This window comes from Belonocnema kinseyi, chromosome 3 (assembly GCF_010883055.1).
Source record: "Belonocnema kinseyi isolate 2016_QV_RU_SX_M_011 chromosome 3, B_treatae_v1, whole genome shotgun sequence".
Lineage (NCBI taxonomy): Eukaryota > Metazoa > Arthropoda > Insecta > Hymenoptera > Cynipidae > Belonocnema > Belonocnema kinseyi.
Window position 1 is genome coordinate 86356073 of NC_046659.1, and position 23199 is coordinate 86379271.

Consider the following 23199-nt stretch of genomic DNA (forward strand, 5'->3'; position numbering starts at 1 on the left):
CCTTCATCCTGAACAACTTTTGTCTGAACAATTTTTTTGTACAATATCACTATTCTGAGATTTTTTGGTAAATAGATTAAAATGGCCCACCCTGTATAACAACAACAAAAAGTTTTTTTAACTAAACTGATGAATCTTTCAAAAAAAATATTTTACAACGTAGTTTAACTTTTATTTAAGTAGTTGTATTTGAAATCGAACAAAATGAATTTTTAAAGAGAATTTAAATTGTTAACAAAAAATTTATTTATAAAATAAATAGTTGAACTTGAAACACACAAAGATAAATTTCTGACTAAATATTTACATCAAAAATAGACATGAATTTTCAATTGAAATGACGAGTCTTCAACCAGAAAAATTAATTTTCAACCAAAAATAGTTATAATTGTAAAACGAAAATGTAGTAGTAAAATCGCCAATAAAAAGACATATATTTTCAAACAACAAACGAATTGTCTAAAAAAAATTCTATTTTCAACCCAAAAATATGAATTTTGAAACCGAAAATATTAACTTTGAACAAAAAATTTAATTTTTAACCAAAAACTTGAATTTTCCACCAAATTGTTAAACTTTCAATCCAAAAATAATTAAATTTTTGAACAAAAATATAAATTTGCAAATGAAAAGTTTACTTTTTTACCTAAGAGTCGAATGTTCTACCAAAATAGTTAAATTTCCAACAAAAATGTAAATTTTCAACAAAAGATTTATCTTTCAAACTGACATTTGAATCTTTTACCAAAGTAGTTGAATTTTTCAAATTTTTTTACGAAAATAGTTGAATTTTCAACATAAAAAAAATAGTTCCTACTAAAATAGTTACATTTTCAAACCAAAAGGAAAAAAATGTAATAGTTGATATTTTCATCAAAAAGGATTCAAATTTTTAATAAAAAATAGTTAAATTCATTCAAAAAAGAAGATTTTTCAATAACGATAGTTGATTTCTCAAGCAAAAGAGACTTTTAAGCCCAGAAGGGTATAAATATTTAACCCAATTTTTAAATTTTAAACCAAAAAAGAGGAATTTTCAATAAAATAGTCGGTTTTTCAGACAGGAAAGAAAAAAAATGTTTAAAAAATTCTTGAATGTTTGAGACAAAAAGACAAATTTTCTGCAAAGCAGTTGAATTTTCTATGAAGATGAATACTTGCTAAAGAAAAGGCTATTGAAGAAATAAATATTAATACACTTGAAGGGTTGTAGTACAGAACTCGATAACCAACATTTTTTTAGAAAATGGGCTTTTTGCATACAAAATTCAGCAAAAATCAAATACATATTGTATCAAAGGGATTTTTTCAAAAGCTTATTTTTAATATAATAATGACAAGATTTGTAATTCAAAATGAGATAATTGACTTCCTTTACTTTCCTCCCACCTTCTTTTTTCAATTGTCTAATCTTTATTAAATTTTTTTAAACCTTCTTCCGACCAACTTCCCCTTCCTAAAAGTTTTTAAATGCAGTAAAATAATTAAATACTTATTAAAAAAAGTCCTTCAATATTGCTATTTCCATCCATTTTCAGAACCAAAGTACCAATTAAATTCTTACCTAAAATTTTAAATTTTCATTTTCTACAAAAATCCACTTTTATAATGTTTTTTCAATTAACTTTTTGGCTTGTGATCAGAAGCGTTATTTTGAAACATTTTTACTGCTTATTTATTAAAAAACGCATAACTTTCTTCTTTTTATGGTACTGCCATATGTCGGGAGAATGTCTTTATTATAATTCAGAAAATTGAAAAATAGATCTTTAGTCGCTCTCTAAAGAAGATTTTCAAAAACCCTGTAATTTGAACCTCCAAATTCTTGAATGATTTACTCGGAATTGTTTAACTTTTTCTAATCTACCTCATCTTCTCCCAATTTAATAACTCAATATCTCGGGCCCAAGCCTGTTCCAATTTTAGGTTCTTGTCACTTTAAAATTGTAAACTTTTACATTTCATTTCTCGGAACTGGATAATATATTTCAATCATAATTTCGTTGCCTCAATTTAGGAATACTTCAGCTCGGGAGTAAACTTTTGTTTTACCTTTAAATGGCGATTTCGATTTTACAGAATGTTATTTCGCTCTTCTGAAAAGGTTCGATTTTGTTGTTTATCTAGTTATGAACTACAACCCTTCGCTTATAAATATTAATATTATTTAAGCAACAAAAATAATAAATTTAATATCACAAGAATTAATTTGATAAATTAATCATTCAATAAAAATAACTATCATTCGCTTGCATTCATTCATTCATGCCACTTCCATTCAATGTACACGAAATAGTTATTCGATATAAAAAGTTTTTAATAATTATTGAAATCTCGTGCAAATTCTCTTTTTTCACGAAAATACACTTTTTATTTAAAATTGAACTACTGAAACGTTGCGATCTCTGCTATTTCTAATTCATAACATAGTGAGATGAATCTCGCGAGAGTTTAAGTTCTGACTCAAGAGGTGATACGTATATAAATGGATTAAATAGACGTGAATTATGCATTTTAGCACTTTAGCATAATGATTGGGCTCAAATTACCAATTGTCACGTTTATAGAAAGTGTCAAATTGCCTCTATTAAATTTGATACTGTAACAGGGCAGATCCATTACATATATGTTATAAGTTTCTCAACGGTTGAGATCGATGAGTCTAACTTTCCAAGCACCTAGCGACTCCAGTGAACCTGGCTACCCACTTCTCGTAATTATACCTTAAGGCATATAGCACCAAATGGATGAGTAGGAAAGTGGAGAACTTGTCCACTTATAACTGTAGAGTGAGGTGCGAGGGAAGAGAAAATTCGAGATAGTCTATAAACAATTACCCACTTGTAAATCTGTTGCTCTCGCGTGAGTAGAATTACTCTTTTCTTTTTAAATCTCCTTCAAAAACGATTTACAAACCTAGCAATTAACTCTTAATTCGACAGAGGGTACCTTTTTGAGATTTCTTACTCTTTTCTCTATTTCCCCTTTTTAAATAATTAATATTTTTTCCGTTTTCAAGAAACTTGATCTTTTTCTCGTTTTTTTCGGTTGAAGGCGAACTGAATAATTAGAAACAAATAAGAAAATCCAACTATTTTAGTTGAATTATATTTTTGGTACAGAGTTAATATATTATGAGTAAAAATTTTACTATTTGGTTGGAAAATCGACTATTTTGTAAAAAAGTCATCTTTTTGTGGAAAGTTAAATTTTTTGTGAAACGTTCATCTCTTTATATAGAGAATCGTCATTTTTGGTTTACAGTTATCTTTTTCGTTAAACATTACTTTTTTTTAACTTTCTTATTATTTGTTTCAAAATCTTATTATTTTATAAAGAGCTGAGGTATTTTGTTAAGTGGTTGATAGTCTATTTAGGTCGAAAATTGCTCTATTTTAGTAAAACGTTAATCTATAGCTCGAAAATCAATTTTTTGTTGAAAATTCATATATTTTACTTTAAAATTAGACTTTTTGTAGAAAGTTTGTATTTCTGTCTTGAAAAGTCCTTAACTTCGTAGAAAATTGAACTATTGGGTTAAAAATTAGCTTTTTTCTTGCAAGTTCATAATTTTTTGTTCAGAATTGAACTATTTGAATTAAAAATTCCACTGGTTTGTAGAAAATTCACCTTTTCAACTATTTGGTTAAATTTGGTCTTTTTGATTATTTAAAATTGTTTTTAATATAAAATTAATATCTTTTATTATTAGAATATTACATATTAAATTTTTCGTTAATAACTTATATGTAAAAACTAAAAAATACCAATAAAAAACTTTTTTGTTGGAAATTCGTCTCTTTAGTTTGAGAATTCAACTTTTTTATAGAAAATTCATCTTTATAAACTGAAAATGTAACTATTTCGTAGAAAATTAAACTATTTGGTTGAAAATCAACTTGTTTTTGGTGAAAATTGATATTTTTAGTTTATAATTTAATATATTTATATTTAATTCGATTTTGATTAAATTCAATTGTTTTTCACTTTAAATAAAAAAAAAAAAAAATTTATTGAATATTCATAATTTTAGTTGAAGATTCATCTCTTTGTTTGAAAATTGATTGTTTTTGTAACTGAAAATTTAACTTTTTTATTTTTGGTAAAAAATGTATGTATCTTGGTTAAAAATTCATGTAATTTGTTCTAATTTCTTCTTCTCTAGTAATAAGTTAATCTTTTCGGTTAAAAATCTAACTATTTTGTTAAAAATTAATCTATTTTGTTGAAAATGTAATATATTTTGATTTAAAATCTTAAGATTTTAGAGGGTCTAAAATTGAATTTAATATGGTATCTACATTAATTAATATAATTTTAAAAAAATCAAGTCCTCTTTATTCCCAAATTTTCGTGAAAAACACCCTGTTTACCTTATTTGAGAGCATTTTGTCGATGCTGATGCTATTTTTAAAAACTGCTCTTTAGAAGCTTCTTTGGAAGATTTTGGTACAAATGAAAGCTCCAATAAATACTAAACTCTTCTGGTAACTGTATAAATCATAGAATCTGCAAGTTGGTTAAAAGCCTTTCAAATAATGTAAAACGTCCGCAAACTTTCCTGAAATATCTTCAAGACTTGAACTTTTCACAACCTTCCAATATCTTTCGAAATCTTTTAAAGTTCTCCAACAAGTTTATCAAATCTTTTCTGACATGACACTTGTAAAATTTTTAAATTACAGTAGTGAAAATACATTATAGAGAGTAAAGTATTCTTTATTCCTGAGTAGCAAACTCCTAACAGACACGGCACCGAATGTACAGAACATGACTTTCATTCAAAATATATCATTCATATTTTTTTTTATAATTTCGAAAGTGCATATTATTAAAAAAAACCCATCAGAAAAATATCATAAGTAATCACTAAAATATAATAAATAATAATTATTAAAACATAATAATAAATAAATTCTTTTATTAAACTATTGGGTTTCTAAATCACTTAAGAATACATGTAAGGAAAATCCCCTGGCAGTAATTTACCTTGAATTTACTTTAAGGTTTTTTTGACCACTCCTCGAAAAGTCATGCAAGGACATCGTTATTTCCAAAACACTAAAACTATAGAAGATTTTTTGTTAAATTATTGTGGTGTGAAGTAAGTTCAAAATAGTTTTAAGAAGCGTTCTCTATTGGAAAAAGTGTTAGAAATTATTTTAAGGGTTGTTTCAACATCTCTTAAAGATTCAAGTAAAGAAATCGACACTTCGGAAATCACTTCAAAATAAGTGAAGGATAATCATTTGCCGAGGAAACAGTTGATTTATTCTAACATAGAACTGAAATATGTTTTTTTTTTCCAGCGAAAGTCATTAAATAAATCACAGTTAAGCTCCTTCATCAAAAAAGTTAAGCTTACGTGCACAATTAGTGACAGTATAGAAAGGATTGTATATTCGACCACGAACAATAGGATGCTCCTCGGCAATTGGTTATACTACCTTATATGTTTCCCACATTTATTGCAAAGTGATTACCGACCCCAATAGTTAAATAAGAAAATCTCCGGTAGTTATAATTTTTTAAAAACATCGTTCTTCTTGCTACATTCTGCAATGGATGTTAAAAAATCCTTAAAATAAGTTTAGCGACTTTTTCTGCTAGGTTCTGTTTCCCATATCCATTGTAAAGTAATTTCCGATCCCAGCACTTTCATAAAAAAATCTCTTTTAGTTTTGATTTCTATCTGAATCTTTGAGGGATGTTAAAACAAAGTTTGAAATAAATTCAAAAACTTTTCCTGCTTGAGGATTTTTCCTTCACTTTCTTTGAAGTGATTTTCTGCCTTAGTAGTTTAATTAGAGAATCTTCCGTGGTTTCGGTTTTTTGAAAATGACGATTTCTTTGCTTGAATCTCGAAGGGATGATAAAACAAAACTTACAATGAATTTAAATACTTTTCCTGTTTGAGGCGATGGTTCTCAGATCTATTTTGAAGTGATTTCCGAGCCCAATAGTTTAATCAAGAAATATCCCACGGTTTTGGTTTAAAAAAATTTCCATTGCCTTGAATGATTTTTCAGGGGATGTTACAACAACCTCCAAAAATGATGCATATACAAAATGGTAAATCTGTCAAGTTAATAGGTGAAAAACTTTTGATTCAGTGGGTCGGATCTACAAAATATGAGGCATCAAACTACATATAACAAAAAGTTTTTTATGAGGATGAAATTTCAATAATAGAACAATTTTTATATCAAAATAGATGTAAAAATTAAGAGTTTGGCAATTGTTAAAAAAATTAAATTAGATTATATTCTGGAGGGCCCCACGGTCTAAACTTTTGTCTTTCCTATCTGGTTATTATCGTTAAAAAATGTAATATTAGGTAAGATATAGTAATTAAAATTTTATAAATAGACTAGATTAACAAATTCAAAATTTTGGCTCTTTCACACAAATGAAAAGTTTTTTGCAATAAAACGGTTTTAAATTATTATAAAAATGACTTACAGTTATAAGAATTTGTTTAAGGTGAACATTAGTCATTGCTATAAACAGTCCTCTTAGCGAACTTTTTAAATTTGAGATTTTTCCATTTTCATTATATTATATCTTTGATAATATTTTTGACCCCCCCCCCCTCTTCTAGAGACAAAAACTTTTAAGATACAAACGATTTTTCATTTTGGAATATCTCGTTTTAGAAAAGGGAGGGTTACAATATAATGATTTAAATATTTATACCCAATTAGGATAAAAAATTCGAATATTCATTAGTTTTGCGTAGAAAAAATGGGTTTTCAATTAAAATTGCTTGAGAATTAAAAATAACACTGCATGCCAGTATTTACTCAATGAAAAACATTTCGCTAATAACCTACCGTCTTGGCAAGCAAATATTTTGTTATAAAATATATTTTTTTATTTTCTGTTTAAAAAATCTGAATTCCATGAAAAGGTACCGTCAGACAGGATAAATTCGGACATGTGGAGTAAATTTGGTCTTTCCTGAATTGATAGTTTATATTACTAAAGGTGAGTGGTTTTAACTAGAATCTAGAACCAGTTCAGACTTGAACTAATTTCAGATTTTTGGAACAGTTTTGAGTAATTTATCCTTTCAATGTAGGAAATTCAGGGGTGTCTGAATTAACCCCACATGGCCGAAGTCACCCCGTTTGCCGGTATTATATTCTCTGCATCCATTCTTAATGCCATTTGTTGGCGAGAATCTTTGCAAAATCGGGTTTTTTTGGCTACCAGCTCGTTAGGTTATTTGCAAAATGATTTTCATGAAGTGAATCTTATCATGCAGTCGTATTTATTTAACCTCAAGCTTTTCTAAATGAAACTCGTATAGTTATGCAAAAACTTTTCCTTGTGGGCCTGGATGTGAATTCACATACTCAATGGATAAAACAAGATTAGACTACTTAAGTAAAATTTTGTAAGTGCCTACTTGAGAGCAATTGTTTTTTGATAATTGATGCATTTTTCATTTCAAAAGTTGACACTATACCAATTTAAGTAGTTAGGGTTACTACTTTATGTGTACTCAGAGCTATTGATTTAATTTTGAGTACTACGTTATCAGTTGGACTAACTACTTGAAATATTGAGTACAACTACCTGAAAAATGGTTGTCCTAACCAACCATTTTTCCAGTGTAGACATTTTTAAAAGAAAAAGTACATTACCACCCACTGTATCTGGAGTTTTGAATTTAATAATTTTATCCGAAACATGTCTTTGTAACTCTCAAGGATTCTTAAGTTTTCCAGCTCGTTAACTATCCAGGAAGCGAGACTAAGCTAGAAAATAATCGGATTAAAAATTTCGTTCTTGTTGAAATGTTGAATACTTTGCCCGAGTTGATCAAAGCTCCATCCAACTAGTCAAGTTTTAGGTCGATGTCGCTTTTGTAATTTGAACTATGAAAGCTAGGAGTAGCAAGTTCTGATGAATGTCTCAGATTGCGTGAAACAGGAAGGCTGTGGTTGACTTGTGGCATGGCCCAAACTTCGTCGAGTTTGCGCATTGTAGGTTTTAATGACAGTGATTGTGTCAAGTTCGAGTGGTAGGAGCAGTAACATAGAATAGAATAGAATAGAACATAAAGAGAAGTATGCACACTTGCCTTCGGTGACGAAGACATAGATCGATGCAGGCTTAGTGTTGGAAGCACTGCACGTGTAATTGCCCGTGTCCGTTTCGATCGCTTGGCGAATGGTGAGCCGGCTCTGGGTTGGTCCTGGATCGGTTTGTACAGTGACGCTACCACGTGCAGTGTCGTAGTTTATCATCCGGCTATTGTGATACCAGAACACGTACTGCGGTGGCGTCGGACTCTGTAACAAGGAAGATACGTTGCAACGAGTTATTAAAATTTCATCTATTACTATCGCCGAGAGCACCTCTGTGTTACGCTCGGTGCTTATTATTCTGCAATGAGGTTTTCTCACAACTAGTGGCTTTCTCAAGCCAAGTCCTACAACTTTAATCAACTCCACCCACTTCCAGACTATTTCATCATTTCTAGATCTTGGATCATTTATGTATTATCATTTCTAATACTTTAAAAGGATTGTATTCTTTCACTTGATTGAAGAATGGCACAATGTATAGTCATTTGGACGTTTTCTTCAATTTGAACAAGTAACATTTCAAGGCTAGTTTTCGGTATTGTACCAGTCCTGCAAAAATATAGTCTAAGGTGTGGCTCTATTCTAATGCTACTTTATTTTGATGTCACTTAATGACGTTTTAGTACACATTTTTTGTATCAAAATAGAACCGAAGTGAGAATCAACTTTTGTCTGTTTCTTTTAGGAATAAAGTTGCTAGAAATTTGACAAATACTCACTGAGCATTATTTTAGTTCGCTAGTATGCACCATTTTTTAATCTGAAGTTAGCAAAGTAATACACTCAAAACGTGTCTGTTTAAATTAACCAGAATTCTAGTTAAACATGCCATTACTATTTTGTGTTTGTTAGAGTTACCAGAATTCTGGTTAAATTAACCAGAAATTCTGATTAAAACAGTCAAAATTCTGATTACTTTAAACAGAAAAATAGTAAGAGCATATTTAACCAGAATTCCGGTTGATTTAACAGACATTTTTTTAAGTGTGTAGTAAGAACGACGGCTTTAAAAGAAGATGATTTGGTATTATAACAGGACACTAAAAAAATGATGCTTAATTAAAATCGAACGATACTTTTTACAGTGTTGTCTGTTTATCAATTAAAGAAATTCATTTAGAGAAAAAATCTGTGAGCTTGGCTAAAGGTTGAAAAAGTGACTTGAAGTGTTACTTGAAAGAACGTTTATTTGACATAAAGCTACTTACACAGACTGAACAACTGAAAATGATCCCAAAACAAGAGAATTATGGTGATTTCTCAAAAGAATAAAAATAGAATAGATGAAAAAATTCTTCTACATGAAAGTAATTAAGGTATTATAATAAATTCAATACGAAATATACTGCATTTAAAAGAAAATAGTTTATTTCTAATTTAAAACGATTTTCTACCAAAATAGATCAATTCTCAAACAAAAGAGATAAGTTTTCATGCTAAAAAGTCTAATCTTTATAGAAAACTGTTGACTAGGAAATCGAAACAGATGATTTATTTAAACAAAAAAGATCATTTTCAACGAAAAAGGATGAATTATCAATTGAATAGCTCCATTTTTAAGAAAAAATTCATTTGATGTAAATAGATGATCTTTCAAGCAATAGAGATGAATTTTCAACAAAAAATGTAGATGAGTTTTTAAACATATGGTTGAGTTTTCGGGTATAAAAAATTAATTTTTCAACCAAAAACGACGAATTTTTAACAAAATTGTTGAATCCTTAATTAAAGCAAATTAATATATATTCAAAAAGCTGCATTTTTAAGCGAAATGTGGAAAATTCTACCAAACAAGATAAAGTTTCAATGAAATAATTGAATTTTAAGCCAAAAAGATGAATCTTTAACCAAAAAAAGTTAATTTTTAATAAATTAGATAAACTTTTAAGCAATTAGTTGAATTCTCAACCAGAAAAGATGGGCTATTAGCAAAAAATGTGATAGTTAATGTTTCTATCAAACAATATTTTGATTTCTATTCAAAAACTTGAATTTTTAACTAGAAAGGTAAAATTTTTACCAACAGATAAATTTTTACAATAAAAAAACGAAATTTTAACAAAATTATTTAATTTTAAACCAAATAGATGAAGTCGAATGAATTTCCAACGAAAAACTTTTAAAAGAAGATTTTGAAAACAGACGGAAGTTCGCTTAAAAATTAAGGTTGAACAATTTTAATCAAATTTTTTGGTTCAGAATTAATTTCGTTTGGTTACAAATTCTAATATTTGTTTAAAAATATAATTATTTTGTTGAAAATTCCACTCGTTTGTTAGATATTCGTCTTCTTGAACAAAAAGTTAGTAGAACTTTTAAACAAAGGAGATGATTCTGAACAGAAAATATATTAGTATACTTTTCAACTAAAACTGAAGACTGAGAGTACAAAACACTATCTAAAAAATCTTTAAGCTGAAAAAATGAATTTTTCAGAATACAGATGAGAATTCAACTCAAAAATACTTGAATATGCAACAAAATAATTTAATTTTGAACAAAACGCTCGAATTTTGAATTAAATAGTTATTAAATAGTTTTATTTTCAACCTACCAAGGTGAATTTTTCACCAAATGTTCCAATTTTCTAAGTTAAAAGATTAAACTTCAACCAAAAACCAAATTTAAAAAATTTTTAAACCCAAAACACATTTATTTTGTAAGAATGCAGTTCAACTTTTAAATAAAAAAATTATTTTCAACAGAAAAGTATGATCTTTTCGCCAACAGAAAATTAATTTTCTATCAAAAACGATGAATTTTCTATCCAAAACAGTTACATTTTTACCATAATACTCAAATTTTTGTAGACATACTTTAATTTTTAAAAAATAGTACAACTTTTCACCGAAAGAGATGAATTCTGAACCAAAAATATATTAGTAGGTTCTTTAACTGAAAAGAATCAAAGAATTATCTTTCAACGAAATATGGTTCTATTTTTTCTTATTGGGTTATATTTACTTGATATCTCGTAAAGATGACTCAAAATGACTAATATTACTTGACACCCTTCTGGCTTGACTTAGAATTAGTTTGATTTCTAATACATAAAATATGGAGTTAGCAAGTAGTGCAAGTAGTTTTAAGTCAGGCAGACGGGTTCCAAGTATTCACTTTTATTTTATTTATTAGTTTAAGTGAGTCGTTTCATATATCGTGTAGTATAAGAGTTTTAAGGAAGAAATATTTAATTCTAAGTATTATATTACGTGAGCTGTAGTAGAGATATCAAGCAGTATAACTTCAATAGTATCTATTTAGTAATAAATAAGTAGTGTAAGACCTAAGGAGTTCCACATTTATTCCCTTTAGGGGCTGTTAAGCAGTATTAATAAATTCATGTCACTCAAGCTTTGAACAGATAATAAAGTTGTTTAGGGACTATCTATTAATTACGTTAGGAATATTTTCATAATTTTAGACCCCCTCCCCCTATTGTAAGAATCCCTCATATTTTTGTGAGCCCTCACCTTTCATGCGTGAAATTTTATATTTTTTACTTAATATATCGAGAACATATCCATTGTTTTCACTGGAAACGAGATTTCACATGATTTGACAGAATTTCCAAAGATTTAAAAGATTTCTGCACATTTCAAGGTATTTTAAAGCACTAGAAAGTATTTGAATAAATTACAAAATTTTCACGTTATTTGACAATGTTTCCAAATCTTTTTGGGGATTTAATGAGTTGTTAATGGATTTCAAAAGATTTAAAAAGTTTAACAAATTTCTAAGGCATTTCAACCGATTCCAAAGGACTACAAGAGGTTTTACATATTTTAAAAGATTTTAAGACTTTCAAGAGATTACTTGGTACAACTTTAAAGATAATATCAATTTATCAAGTGATTCTACTAATAGTTTACTACTTTATTTTGAACCCAAGTATATATTCACAAATTTTGAATAATGTTAGGATATTTTGATACATTCTTACGATATTTTATGCGTTTTTAAAGATTTCAAGGCATCTCCTTTGAAAAGGATTTCAAAAGATTATGTACAATATCAATGAATTTCTAAGAATTTCAAGGATTATTCAAATTCTTTGAAAAATGTCAAGGGATTTACGATATTTCTAAAGAATTTACGAGATTTCAAAGGATTTTTTTATGAATATTGTAATCAGCATATTAAAAAGAAATTATTTTAAAGAAAACTTCTCACCCTTATTTGGTAAGCAAGCGAGTATACATTTTGCTATTCTTGAATAAAATGAAATAACACATCTACTGCCTGATTTAAACTGACTTGTACTACTTGAAATCCATAAAAACTTGGATTTCTAATTGAAATCAGTTAAATTTACCAAAGTGGACTTAAACTGCGCATCCCTCGTGCCTGACTTAAATGGATCAATACTACTTCATATCCCTAACATCTGAGTTAAAAATCACTTATAAAATTTGACGCCATATCTAAATAGTTGCTAGTTTTAATAATTTAAGTGAATTATTTAAAACTAATTTCTTAAAAAATTCAACTGCAATCTAGGCATCTTTTCTCGTTCGCTCTTTCCCCTCTTTAAAATAAACCTTAAAGCTCAAAATAAATAAATAGTTAACGTATGTCAATAAAAAATTCACAATTATAGGGAATTATTTCCTTATTTATTATTATATTATATATATTTATTATTAGTTAAAGACGTTAAAGATGCTGGGCATAGAGTATAGAACACTGTAAATTGAATAATTTTATAATACAGTTTTATGTTTAGAATTTTTTAATAATAAAGAGTTTGAAATTGAACACTTTCTAATTCCGTCTTTAAATTCATATAAATAAGTGTCCAACAGTTTTTGGTTGAAATTTCATTCTTTTCGGGTAAAAATTTGGCTTATTTGGTTAAAAATTTATATATTTGACTTGAAAATTCAACTACTTCGTTCAGGTTTAATCTTCTTTAATTTCAAATCCAACCATTTGGTGGAACATTTATTTTTGTAGACTACCATTTACAATTTTTGGTTAAAAAATCGCCTCTTTTGGATAATTAAAAAAATTAAAAAATGAATCATGTCATAATAAAATTAAACAGCCTCAAATTTAAAATTTGAAAATTATTTGAAAATAATCCAAGTTGACAAGTTTAACAGTTGAGAAAGAAATATTTCAAACTCACATTCAGAATTTTTCAAGCTGAATAACTATTGTCAAAAATTTGATGAAACTAATGCGACTTTTTTTAGTCTTCTGGTTGATCCGAGAATTGAAATGTAAGTCTTTTTTACATCAAATGAAAATCTAAAATAAAAAATAAATGTTTAATTGATCTCATTCAGGTTTAATACGGAAAGTTTACCATTTAGCTTCTGGCACCGCAATTTCAGTTCGTTTTAATGAAGCCCCTGGCTGTGTAACTTCCAAATTAACGAGGTTCACTTGTCCAAGGATTAATAATTTCCTTTATCCCTTCACCTTTGTGTTGTGTTTAAAAGGACTGCTGCATGTTTTACATTCAAAATAATAGCACTGAGTGAAAACATTCCAATTGCAAATTATGAGGACATAAATGGTTTATACCTATTTATTTCAGCCTTTTATTAATAGAAAATTACGGTTTTTGTTTTTGTTATATAAATTCTTTAGATATCAAGTATATAAACAAGATTTAAATTCAATAACCAGTATTGCTTTCTAATTAATACAATAAAAGAAATACATTTTCGCCCATTAATAAAAAAGGTCCATACACAAATATATACACGCATAACCAAAAGCCTTAATTATTAAAATTTTATACTTGGAAAATAACGTGCTTTTCGAAAAGCAATTACAAATCTCACACATAATACGATTATCAATAGACTAGCTGCATGGGATAGTTTATCATAGCTAATGCTTCGTAACTATGTTAGAGAACTCATGCAATTAGCGACTATAATAACTATTAAGGTTTCATCATCGTTCAAGTTGTTATAATAATAATTACTGCATAAGTTCATCATTGAGCAAAATATAATATACTGTTTAGTAGTGGAGATTATCGTTTAAAATTTGGTCCTTCCTTTAGTTATAAATTTCGTTGATACTTTTAAAATATATAAGTGCTTTGAAAAAGGCTCTCAATCCTTTGTGAAAACTTATTGGCACCGTGTCGACTTTAACAATGTATCGATCTGCTCAGCAGGTGCGGGGCAATACAACGATAAAATATGGCACGGAAATTTCGTTCAGCCTCATTCAGTTTATTAGAGTATTTATGAACTATAAATTATTATATAATGTGCTATGTAAGCGCAGACAATACAATGGCGAGCTGTAATTGGATATGTCCGTGAAATCTTTATTACATCAGTCATCTGAAAAATAAACGTTATCTGGCTACATACCGAATAAATCTGACCATAAAACATATTTTTATTTCCTATACTCATTTTGAAATATGACAAAATAGTTTCATAACTCGAGGGTGAGCAAAGTATTTTTCACTAAATTGAATATTACGTATAGAAATTGATCTCCGTGACACGTAACCTGCTTTCTGAAACTGTAATTCTATAAAAATATTGCGTTGTTGACAAGGACTATTAATCAATCTTCGACAGGCGACGTTCATTATTTACAGTTTTGACGTATTCTGTAAAAATTCAGAATCAATTTAAGACTAAATTCGGGATTAAAAAATTTCGCGCAACAAAAAAATCTCTCTTAAGTTTTGTCTGACAAATTAATAAAAGATTGCGATTTTTTGACTGAATTAAATTTTAAGTGATAAAGATCTCGCGGCAAGAATATGTGATAAAACTAATTCTTATCTGCCACAGATAATGTAAATTTCGAAGATTACTTTTAACACCAACGTTCGGAACTTTTACAATCTTTTTAGGGCACCCGTAACTCTGCCTCATGAGTGGTATGTAAGATAGTTTAATTTGATAAATATGTTGTGTGTGAAGAAGCGAAAAATCATTTCAGTGGTTCGTTTTTTCTTAAATATTAGTCGGAAGTAGAAAGAAAACTCAGCTGTGATTTCTGCCTATGAACAACTACCTTGATTATTATTGTTTTGCTTGGCTGTTCTATTCAAGTTCCGCAGCACTGCGGTCAAAAAACTATGTGCAATGCATCTTTTTTTAAAATCCCGGTAAAAGAGGGGTCTATAAACGGGTCATCCTCGTTGCCAAAGTATCATTTAAGTTCTTTAGCATCCGTTTTTATTAGAAATATTCGCATTTGCCTGTAAGTTTGGCGAGGAGAGGGGAAAATTGAAGAATACCACCTTTCCGAGTTTAGCTTGTTTTTCGACATTCAAGTTTGAATAGATATTCCACCCTACCCATCGAATGCAAACAATAGACCCGGCGTGACATTAGTTAGAACACAGCGAATGCACAATCTGGGCTTACGTCGTAGATGGTTACCACCCGAGTGCAATCCGCATTCGAAATAGCTAGACATGTGGACTCTTCCTGAGTCGAGATTCACCGAGCAGCTGATACCTCCACTAAAACTCATGCCAGTCTATTACTGGCAACCATACAGCTAAGATTGAGAAATCCAAGGTAACATCATTTTATCGCGAATGTTGTTCTTGATCCTTGACGGTCAATCTAACCTTTCTGTCCTGATCGATGTTTTGGCTTCTCCAAACATAAGCAAACAAGGCAGCTTAATTTGCAATTCCTACCACCAATTCCTCCTTTTTCCTCACAGATTTCAGCAGTATTTTGTCGTGAATTGTATACAGATAACTCATTCTCATCCTAGTAATGAACCCTGGCTTGCCAACATACCTTCTACACCAACACTGGTTTAAAAGACCAAGAATCTGCACACGCTGCCCAACAGGGGTTGAAAAAGGAAAAATCTTGATCCAGGTCCTTTTGCGGTTCTGAAAAACGACTTGAACGAGCTTGTACGTTCGAGCAGTACAATCGTTTTTCTCCTTCTTAAGTCTTACCCAAGTCTGTTTTCACATTCTTGTTCTCATCATGGCTTCTGGCCCTATTCTCTCTTGGCACATCTTCCCTTTGACGTTGCATTCCTTTTCTTTTGTATTCCAGATAATACGGGTTTTCATAGGCTTTTGTTTGGGGTTTTCTGCAAGTGCTACTGCTTCAAAGGTGATTTCTTCCCCGACGTAAGAAGAAGATGCGACTGTACCATCAATATCAAAGGGTGGAATAGAGAAATTCACTCGCGGCCGTTTCGATGATAATACACTCTGAACGTTGAAGCAACTGTGTTTTGTATCTCAGGCAAGTTGTTTCTGGGTTCTTCTTATTGAATAAGCACCCAACTGAACTTGTCTCGAGATACCTCTAGTGAGGTAATCACTTTTTTGAATCAGCTTCTTCTGCATACTGACCTCGATCGATAATAAAGGAATTTTATTTCGACCAGTCAATCACTAGCAATTGTCCAGCGAAGATGCGATTCTAAAGAATCTGTATCGAAAAATCCGATTGTATAATTTGATAAGCATATTTTAGATAGAACAGAGAAAAATTGTTAAACTGACTTATTTAGAAGTTCAAGTACAAGAAGTTTTCTATTCTCTTTCAGTACAAAAATAGATGAAATGAGATGAAATATAGATACCGTCATCAATAAGTGGAATCGTTCGAGCCCAGCATGTGTATGAAGCTGATTCCAAAAAGTGCCAATATAACTATATTAGTCGTGTCTCAAGTCAACTTTCCCCTGAGTCCTTATTTACTAAGAAGTACTTAGCAGCAAATTTCCTCGAGATACTACCTGAGTGCCAACGTCTAGTGTATTATCATTGAAAAATGACGACGGTCAATTCAACGATGAATTATTTGAGCGATTTTGCGAGCACGACAAAGTTATAGTGTTACAAGCCACTAAAGTAACCTTATTTGCAGAATTATTGTTTTGGGCACAACACAATTGTCTGGAAGAAGAACCTTCAAGTAGCAACTTCTCCAGAATTAGATTCATTTTTTTAAGAGTAGAAAGTCATAAAGGATGCACTGTTTGCCGAGCTGCCAGACAGAATAGATGCACTATTGCCGCAGCGACAGGGAAACATAGGAAAGACAAAGGCAAATACAATGAATACAACAAAATTGAAGCCAGTGAATATTAGATTTTCTTTGAATCAAGAGATGTCCGGTAATCCTGATAGACTGTTGTCTACAAATATCTGGAAACATGCTTGAAGTCGCATCCGAAGAGTGTTCTCGGGTAAGCGTACTATTCAGTTGGTCCTGAGTGAAGAGTAGAGAAAAGAGAAAGAGTTAAAGAAAAAGAAAATTGATCACAGGAGGAAAGAAAACGACAAAAAGTAGGAAAGCAAAAAGGAATAAAAAAAACAGACAAGAGATTTGTGCGAAAGGAAAACAACGGTCAAGTTTTCAATATAATACGTATGAATTATCATAAGCAAATCAATATTAAGTTGCATAAAGTCACCACTTTTGTTAAGAGATAAAGGTGAAAGGACACGGAAAAGAAAGAGAAATATAGGGAAAAGAAAGAGGCAGATGCCAGGATAAGGCAGATCGAGATTAAGCTGGTTAATCTGTTTAAGGAAAACGATTGCGAGAGCGACTTCCTGAAGGGCCTACTGAGGGATGAAGAAAATCCAGACTTTCGATGTGTCGAATAAAAGGGTCAATAACACAAATTCCTATATTGTTTTCACAGAGTACAGCAGTATTTTGTCGACAACAATATGAAAAACTCTGTCTAATGGGGGATGAAAATGTAAAAAGCACACTGCTCGAATGTGCAAGCTGCAGAGTGACAAAAAGCAAAGCAGATGAAGAGATATAGAAGATTACTGATGAAATAACAAAAATGTATGAATAACGGAAGAAAAAATCTGAAGAGGCAAAGGAATAAGTAAAAGTAAAAAACAGAGAAAAGTACAGGGGCAACAAGGGTAGGTGGGAAAAGTATTTTGATATTTTGCGAATAGATCTAAGAAGAAGGGCAGGTTCTCTGAAACAATATTAGCAAATAGCATCGACGCCTTTGTAATATTGAATAATTTTTCTCGTTCTCAGGAAAGTAAAACTCGAGCTTCACCGTTGCATGTGAGAGCGTACAGAAGGTTTGCGGGTTTTGATTCTGGCACAAAAGTAACGTTTGGTGGAATTGTATGAACTGGTGATCTAAAGCCCTCAAAGACTGATAAACCCAGGGAAACCCAATTTGCCTGATAGTCCACTTTTCGTTCGCAGACGCTCCAACAGAAGCGAAGAAACATTGTCTACGAGCAAGCAGAGAAACCGATCAAGGAGGGTAAAAAACTCGCCACTGTCAGACAGGCACATGCTGCCGTCAATTTCAAAACAGTGAGAAAATATAAACTGAGAGAATATTGAAAAAATCAATATTCTCAATTCCGTCTATTTCCGAGTACTGAAATCATTCTGTTAAGATCTAAGTTTATAATACTTGTTTAGAACTGTGAATAAATTGCGGGTGGTGTATTCATTCCCCTTTGATATGCCGAAAGCATTGAAAGAGTTCACACAAAAGAGACTAACTTATTTATTCGTTTTTTGGTGAGATTAAAGTTTAGATCAACTGAAGCAATGAATCATCTATCTCAGTTTAGTTTGCAATTATTTTTCAACTTAAATTTAGTAAATTAAACATTGCGAAAACAGACTGTTTGTAAGATTATTTAGTTTGACCAAAAAAAGGATCCCAGAAAAAAAGGAATACCCTGCTTTTACTATGACACAAGTTTATTCAAAAGAGAAGGATGTTAATCTGAGTCATTAATAAAATTTAATTTGTTTTAATAAATTTAATAATATAAAATTAAATTATGTTCATAAACCTACATATGTTTTTGTGATATAAATGAAATTACTTCCAGAAGTGAGTTTTAATTCTCTCGGTATACTTTAAAAGAATAAACGACTAGTTTAAGTATGAAAATAGTTGAAAAGTTTGAAAATTTTTGAAACTTTTCCAAACTCGATTGATACTCCCAGCGTTACTCCAAAGCCAGTGTACTAAAGGTAGAAGAAATATGAAAGTTTTTATTAGCCAATCAAAATGCAAAACAGATCTTATGGTTTACCTTCGGGGAATTTTCTGTGCGAACTTTGTATCCTGGTAAGATATATTGTAACGAAAAGTAAATAAACTGAAAACCAAGAAAGCATTCGAGGATGCTCTCGACGTTTGCACGTAACTTTTGGTGTACATTGCAAGAATTCTTATAGTCTTCGTTGATTAAAATTGAGAACAGAGTTGCCTTAGAGAGCAGATCACTTCCCTGAAGTGTTACAGACTGCTTAAAATTTAAGTACAGGATTTAGCTTTAGGGATTGCTGGATTATGTATTTAATATTCGATTAAAGTTTACAAAGTCTTTGTGATTGAGATTAGAAAGATATTTAGTAAACAATGTCTGACAAGAATTTTAAAGTATTATTGAGCGTCTTTAGCGTATTCATGAAATTTGAAATAATTATAGATGTAAGTAAATTAAATTTCAGGAGCACGTGTGCAGTATAAAAGGTATGTTGATAATCTTTTTATATTCCTTTCAGGAGCATGTATCTCCTACGCTATAACATTAGAAATTAGATTTTAGCACCCTTTTAAAAATTTATATGATTAAATTGGTATTCTTTAAAGAAAAAAACATTTTTCCTCAACAGACAAACTTGGGTGTTTTATTATTTCTTGAGATTACAGAATTGTAGATTCATTTTTTTAACAATAAGGCGGGGCGTGATGTTTACCACAACTTAATTGACATGCATCAAAATTCTTTTGAATTCTCTTAAATTCATTTAAATTCTTTTGAATTCTGTTAAATTTATTTGAATTCTACTGATTTCAATTGAATCTATGTTAAATCTTTGGAAACTTCTTTTTCTGAATGCGCTTTAATTATACTGAATTCAATCAGATTTTTGTTCAATTCTTTAATTCTTTGATTCTGTTGACTTTTTAATTAACTGTACGTTTTTTAATTATTTGAAATGTCCTTTAATTTTTGTGAATTAAATTAACCTGCAATCTTAGAATTCACTTGAATTCGACTGAGTGTGATTTAATTTTACTAAAATCAATTAAATTTTTGCTAATTCATAGGATTCCATCAAACTACTTTGAATTAAGTTAAATTTTGTTAAACAAATTGATTGTTAAAGTTCTGTGACATTCACGTAAACTTTTCAGAATTTCCTTTAAATATTTTTTAAGGGAAATCACCTGTATTCCTATAATTCAATAGAATGTTTCCAGATATGTTCAGAAAAAACATAATTTCTTCTCATATTGTTTCTCCCCAGATTATAAAAAAATATTTGCTGGACAATAACGAGGAAAATTAGATTTTTCTTCATTTTTACTATTTTTGGAACTTTATCTTGAATGTGCAAACATAAGATAATTTTGATGAGATCTATTCTGTGATTTTTTGTACAGTAATCACATTTTTTAGTAAAAAAATCTATGCAGTCGTTTTATATGTAATTTATTAAAAAAATTAGGAATAATTCAATTCACTTTTTGATTTTACTCAAACTTTTCTATTCAGCTTTAATGTTTAATTATAATTTTGTTATGTAATATAAGTTTAAAATTCTAGAACTTCAGAAGCTAAGAATTTGAAAGATTTAATTAAGTTATCAATTTAAAATTGTCAAATTTTAATCACTTTTTATTAAAAATTATTCACAATCAAAAGTTTTAAATTTTTAACTATTTAATTTTGAAAGCTTTTAATTACAAATGATACAATATCAATTTCTTTGGCATAATTGACCTTTTTCTGATTAAAGTGTCCTTAAATCGTTCAATATATATGTATATATGTTTAATTTCCACCTTTCGTTTCAAAATGATTAATTATTTTTTAAAAAGCGTTTAAAGCCTAACATTCAAAAATTGGTTCAATGATGGATTTTTAAATTTATTATATTTTTCATGTTAGGAAATGGATATCCAGAGACCTGAACGTCCGATCTGCGAGCGAATATTTACTGCTAGTGTGTGATAAAGTGCATCTTTGTATTTTTATTTTTTAGACACAAAAATGTCCGCATCCTGAATTATGTATTAAATGATTCAAAGTAAATAGGTTTCTTGCAAACAGTTTTGCTGATGCTTATTGAATTCTGCAAATGGTCATAATATATGTGAAAAAACTTTTCGTAAAGAGAGTATTTTTCGTGAAGAGAGTATATTTTTTTTATAAACTGGGAGAAATCATGAATATTTACCAGGAGAACAGGAAAAAAGTCGAGAGCCGAATATTTTAAAAAATAGTGGCCACCCTGATGTAGACCCTTACATAATTATAGTATACAACTTTAACGGTTTACCCAGATGAGAAATAAAACGTTATTGGCCTGAAAATAACTAGAAAAATACTATTTTGCATAATTTTGACAATTTTTCGGGACTTTAACTTTACTCCACAAACATGCGATAATCTTTGATAAGGTCTCGTGAGAAAAATTATCTGACTTCGGATAAATGTAGTTTTCAATTATTTGCAGTGTTTTTATCCACCTTCAGATAAATAACATCTCTGGAGTTTACTGCGCAGGCATTTACATTACCATCATATAAAACTGTTCCTTTCATTCGAAAAATAAATTCTTCACTGAAATGAGAGAAAACCGCGTTTTTTAAAACTTTTAGGAAGTCATTTTGGCACCCCCTAAAAGATCTCCAGCCATCCCTTTTCATCCCGAAAAATAAGACTAAAATTTCGTATTTTCAATACTCCCTATTGGATGTGAAAGTCTCCTGTCTGTATAGAATTACACATATATGAAAAAAGTTCTAAATTAAAGCAGATTTGCACTTTTCTTTTCTTTTCTTTTTTATTTTAAGATAAAGAAGCCTGGGAGATTGGCATAGGATTTTGCAAATGGATGTAAGTAGAAGGAAAGTGTCGTTTTATAGGCTCATATTTTAAAGCTAAAAGGCAGAAGCTCTAAATGTCAAAAGATCAGTCTCCTCAAGGTAGAAGGGATTCCTCTACCTGTCGAAGGGTTACTTCGGTTCACGAGGCATCGAGCTTCTCGTGACTCCCACTCGAGTTTTCTGCGATAAGGAAATTTGATTCCTCCCTTTGCCCTTGGCCCATCGTCGCGACGCGACATCCACTTAACAGGATTTCCGCCCGGTGAGTTTAGCGAAGATTAGCAATTCGACGCCACTAGAGGGTAGGGTCAAGGGAGAAAGATAGGGTGAGATTATGTGTTATATATCGGCGTGATGAGACCTGCGAGATACACACTGTCTGTCTACCTCTCATACATCAATTTATTTCAATTTTCTCCCTTCTAATATATTCCTGAGATTGTCGCCATATATACTTTCATCATAGTGCTATCTGTATTATCAGATAACTGGGATTTCATATTTAATTAAAAAAATATCCATCTCCATTTTTATTATTTTATTATCTTTATTCGTTCAGGGATCATATGTTTCCTCCTATTTCTCTGCATTTTCCCTTTTTTAAATTCCTTTTATCCCCTCTTTTTAAAAACTTCCTCTGTGTCCCCTTTTCTCAAATTCGTTGTTTGAGCTATAATATAGTTACAATATAGCTACAATAATAAAATGTATTTGTATAATATTGAATTACTTGAGTGAAATATTTATAAATATATAAATTATAACTATATAAGTTCAAAGTATTAATTAAAGCGAGAAAAGGTAAACGGTGCTAAGTACAATTAATCTGATTTTTCAGGAGAAGCAATAAACTTTACTAGAGGAATAATTTACAACATCTTAATGAAAATCATTAATAATTATTTTAATTAACTTAAATTCTTCATTTTAGGCTCAAACATTTCAAACCCCAACTTTTTAACTGTACAAGGTGTAACAAAGCAGGAAAGTATTATTTAAAAAAAAATGGAATATCGTCAATAATTTGACTTAGCACTGTTTAGATTTCCCTGCTTCTTATTTTCTGCATTCAAAAATACAGTTTTAAGTTTTCCATTATTTTTCTTCAATTTTCAAGAACAAATTTGGATTACAAATTAATCTTCCACTGAGAAATCATCTTTTTTGATTGAAAGTCAATTCTTTTTTATTTTGAGCCAAAAATTCTATTATTTTGTTGAAAACTAAACTATTTTTGTAGAAGATTCATTTATATGGTTTAACATTCGTATTCCGC

At 29.9% G+C, this 23199-nt stretch overlaps 1 protein-coding gene across 1 annotated transcript in view; it reads right to left on the minus strand.

Annotated features, from left to right (window-relative positions):
• The window catches only part of LOC117169596 (zwei Ig domain protein zig-8), a 672873-nt gene that overhangs the window by 19408 nt on the left and 630266 nt on the right, over positions 1–23199 (minus strand). Inside the window, exon 6 of the mRNA XM_033356046.1 lies at positions 8090–8300. Coding sequence (XP_033211937.1) covers positions 8090–8300 — 211 coding nt within the window. The remainder of the gene's footprint in view (positions 1–8089; positions 8301–23199) is intronic.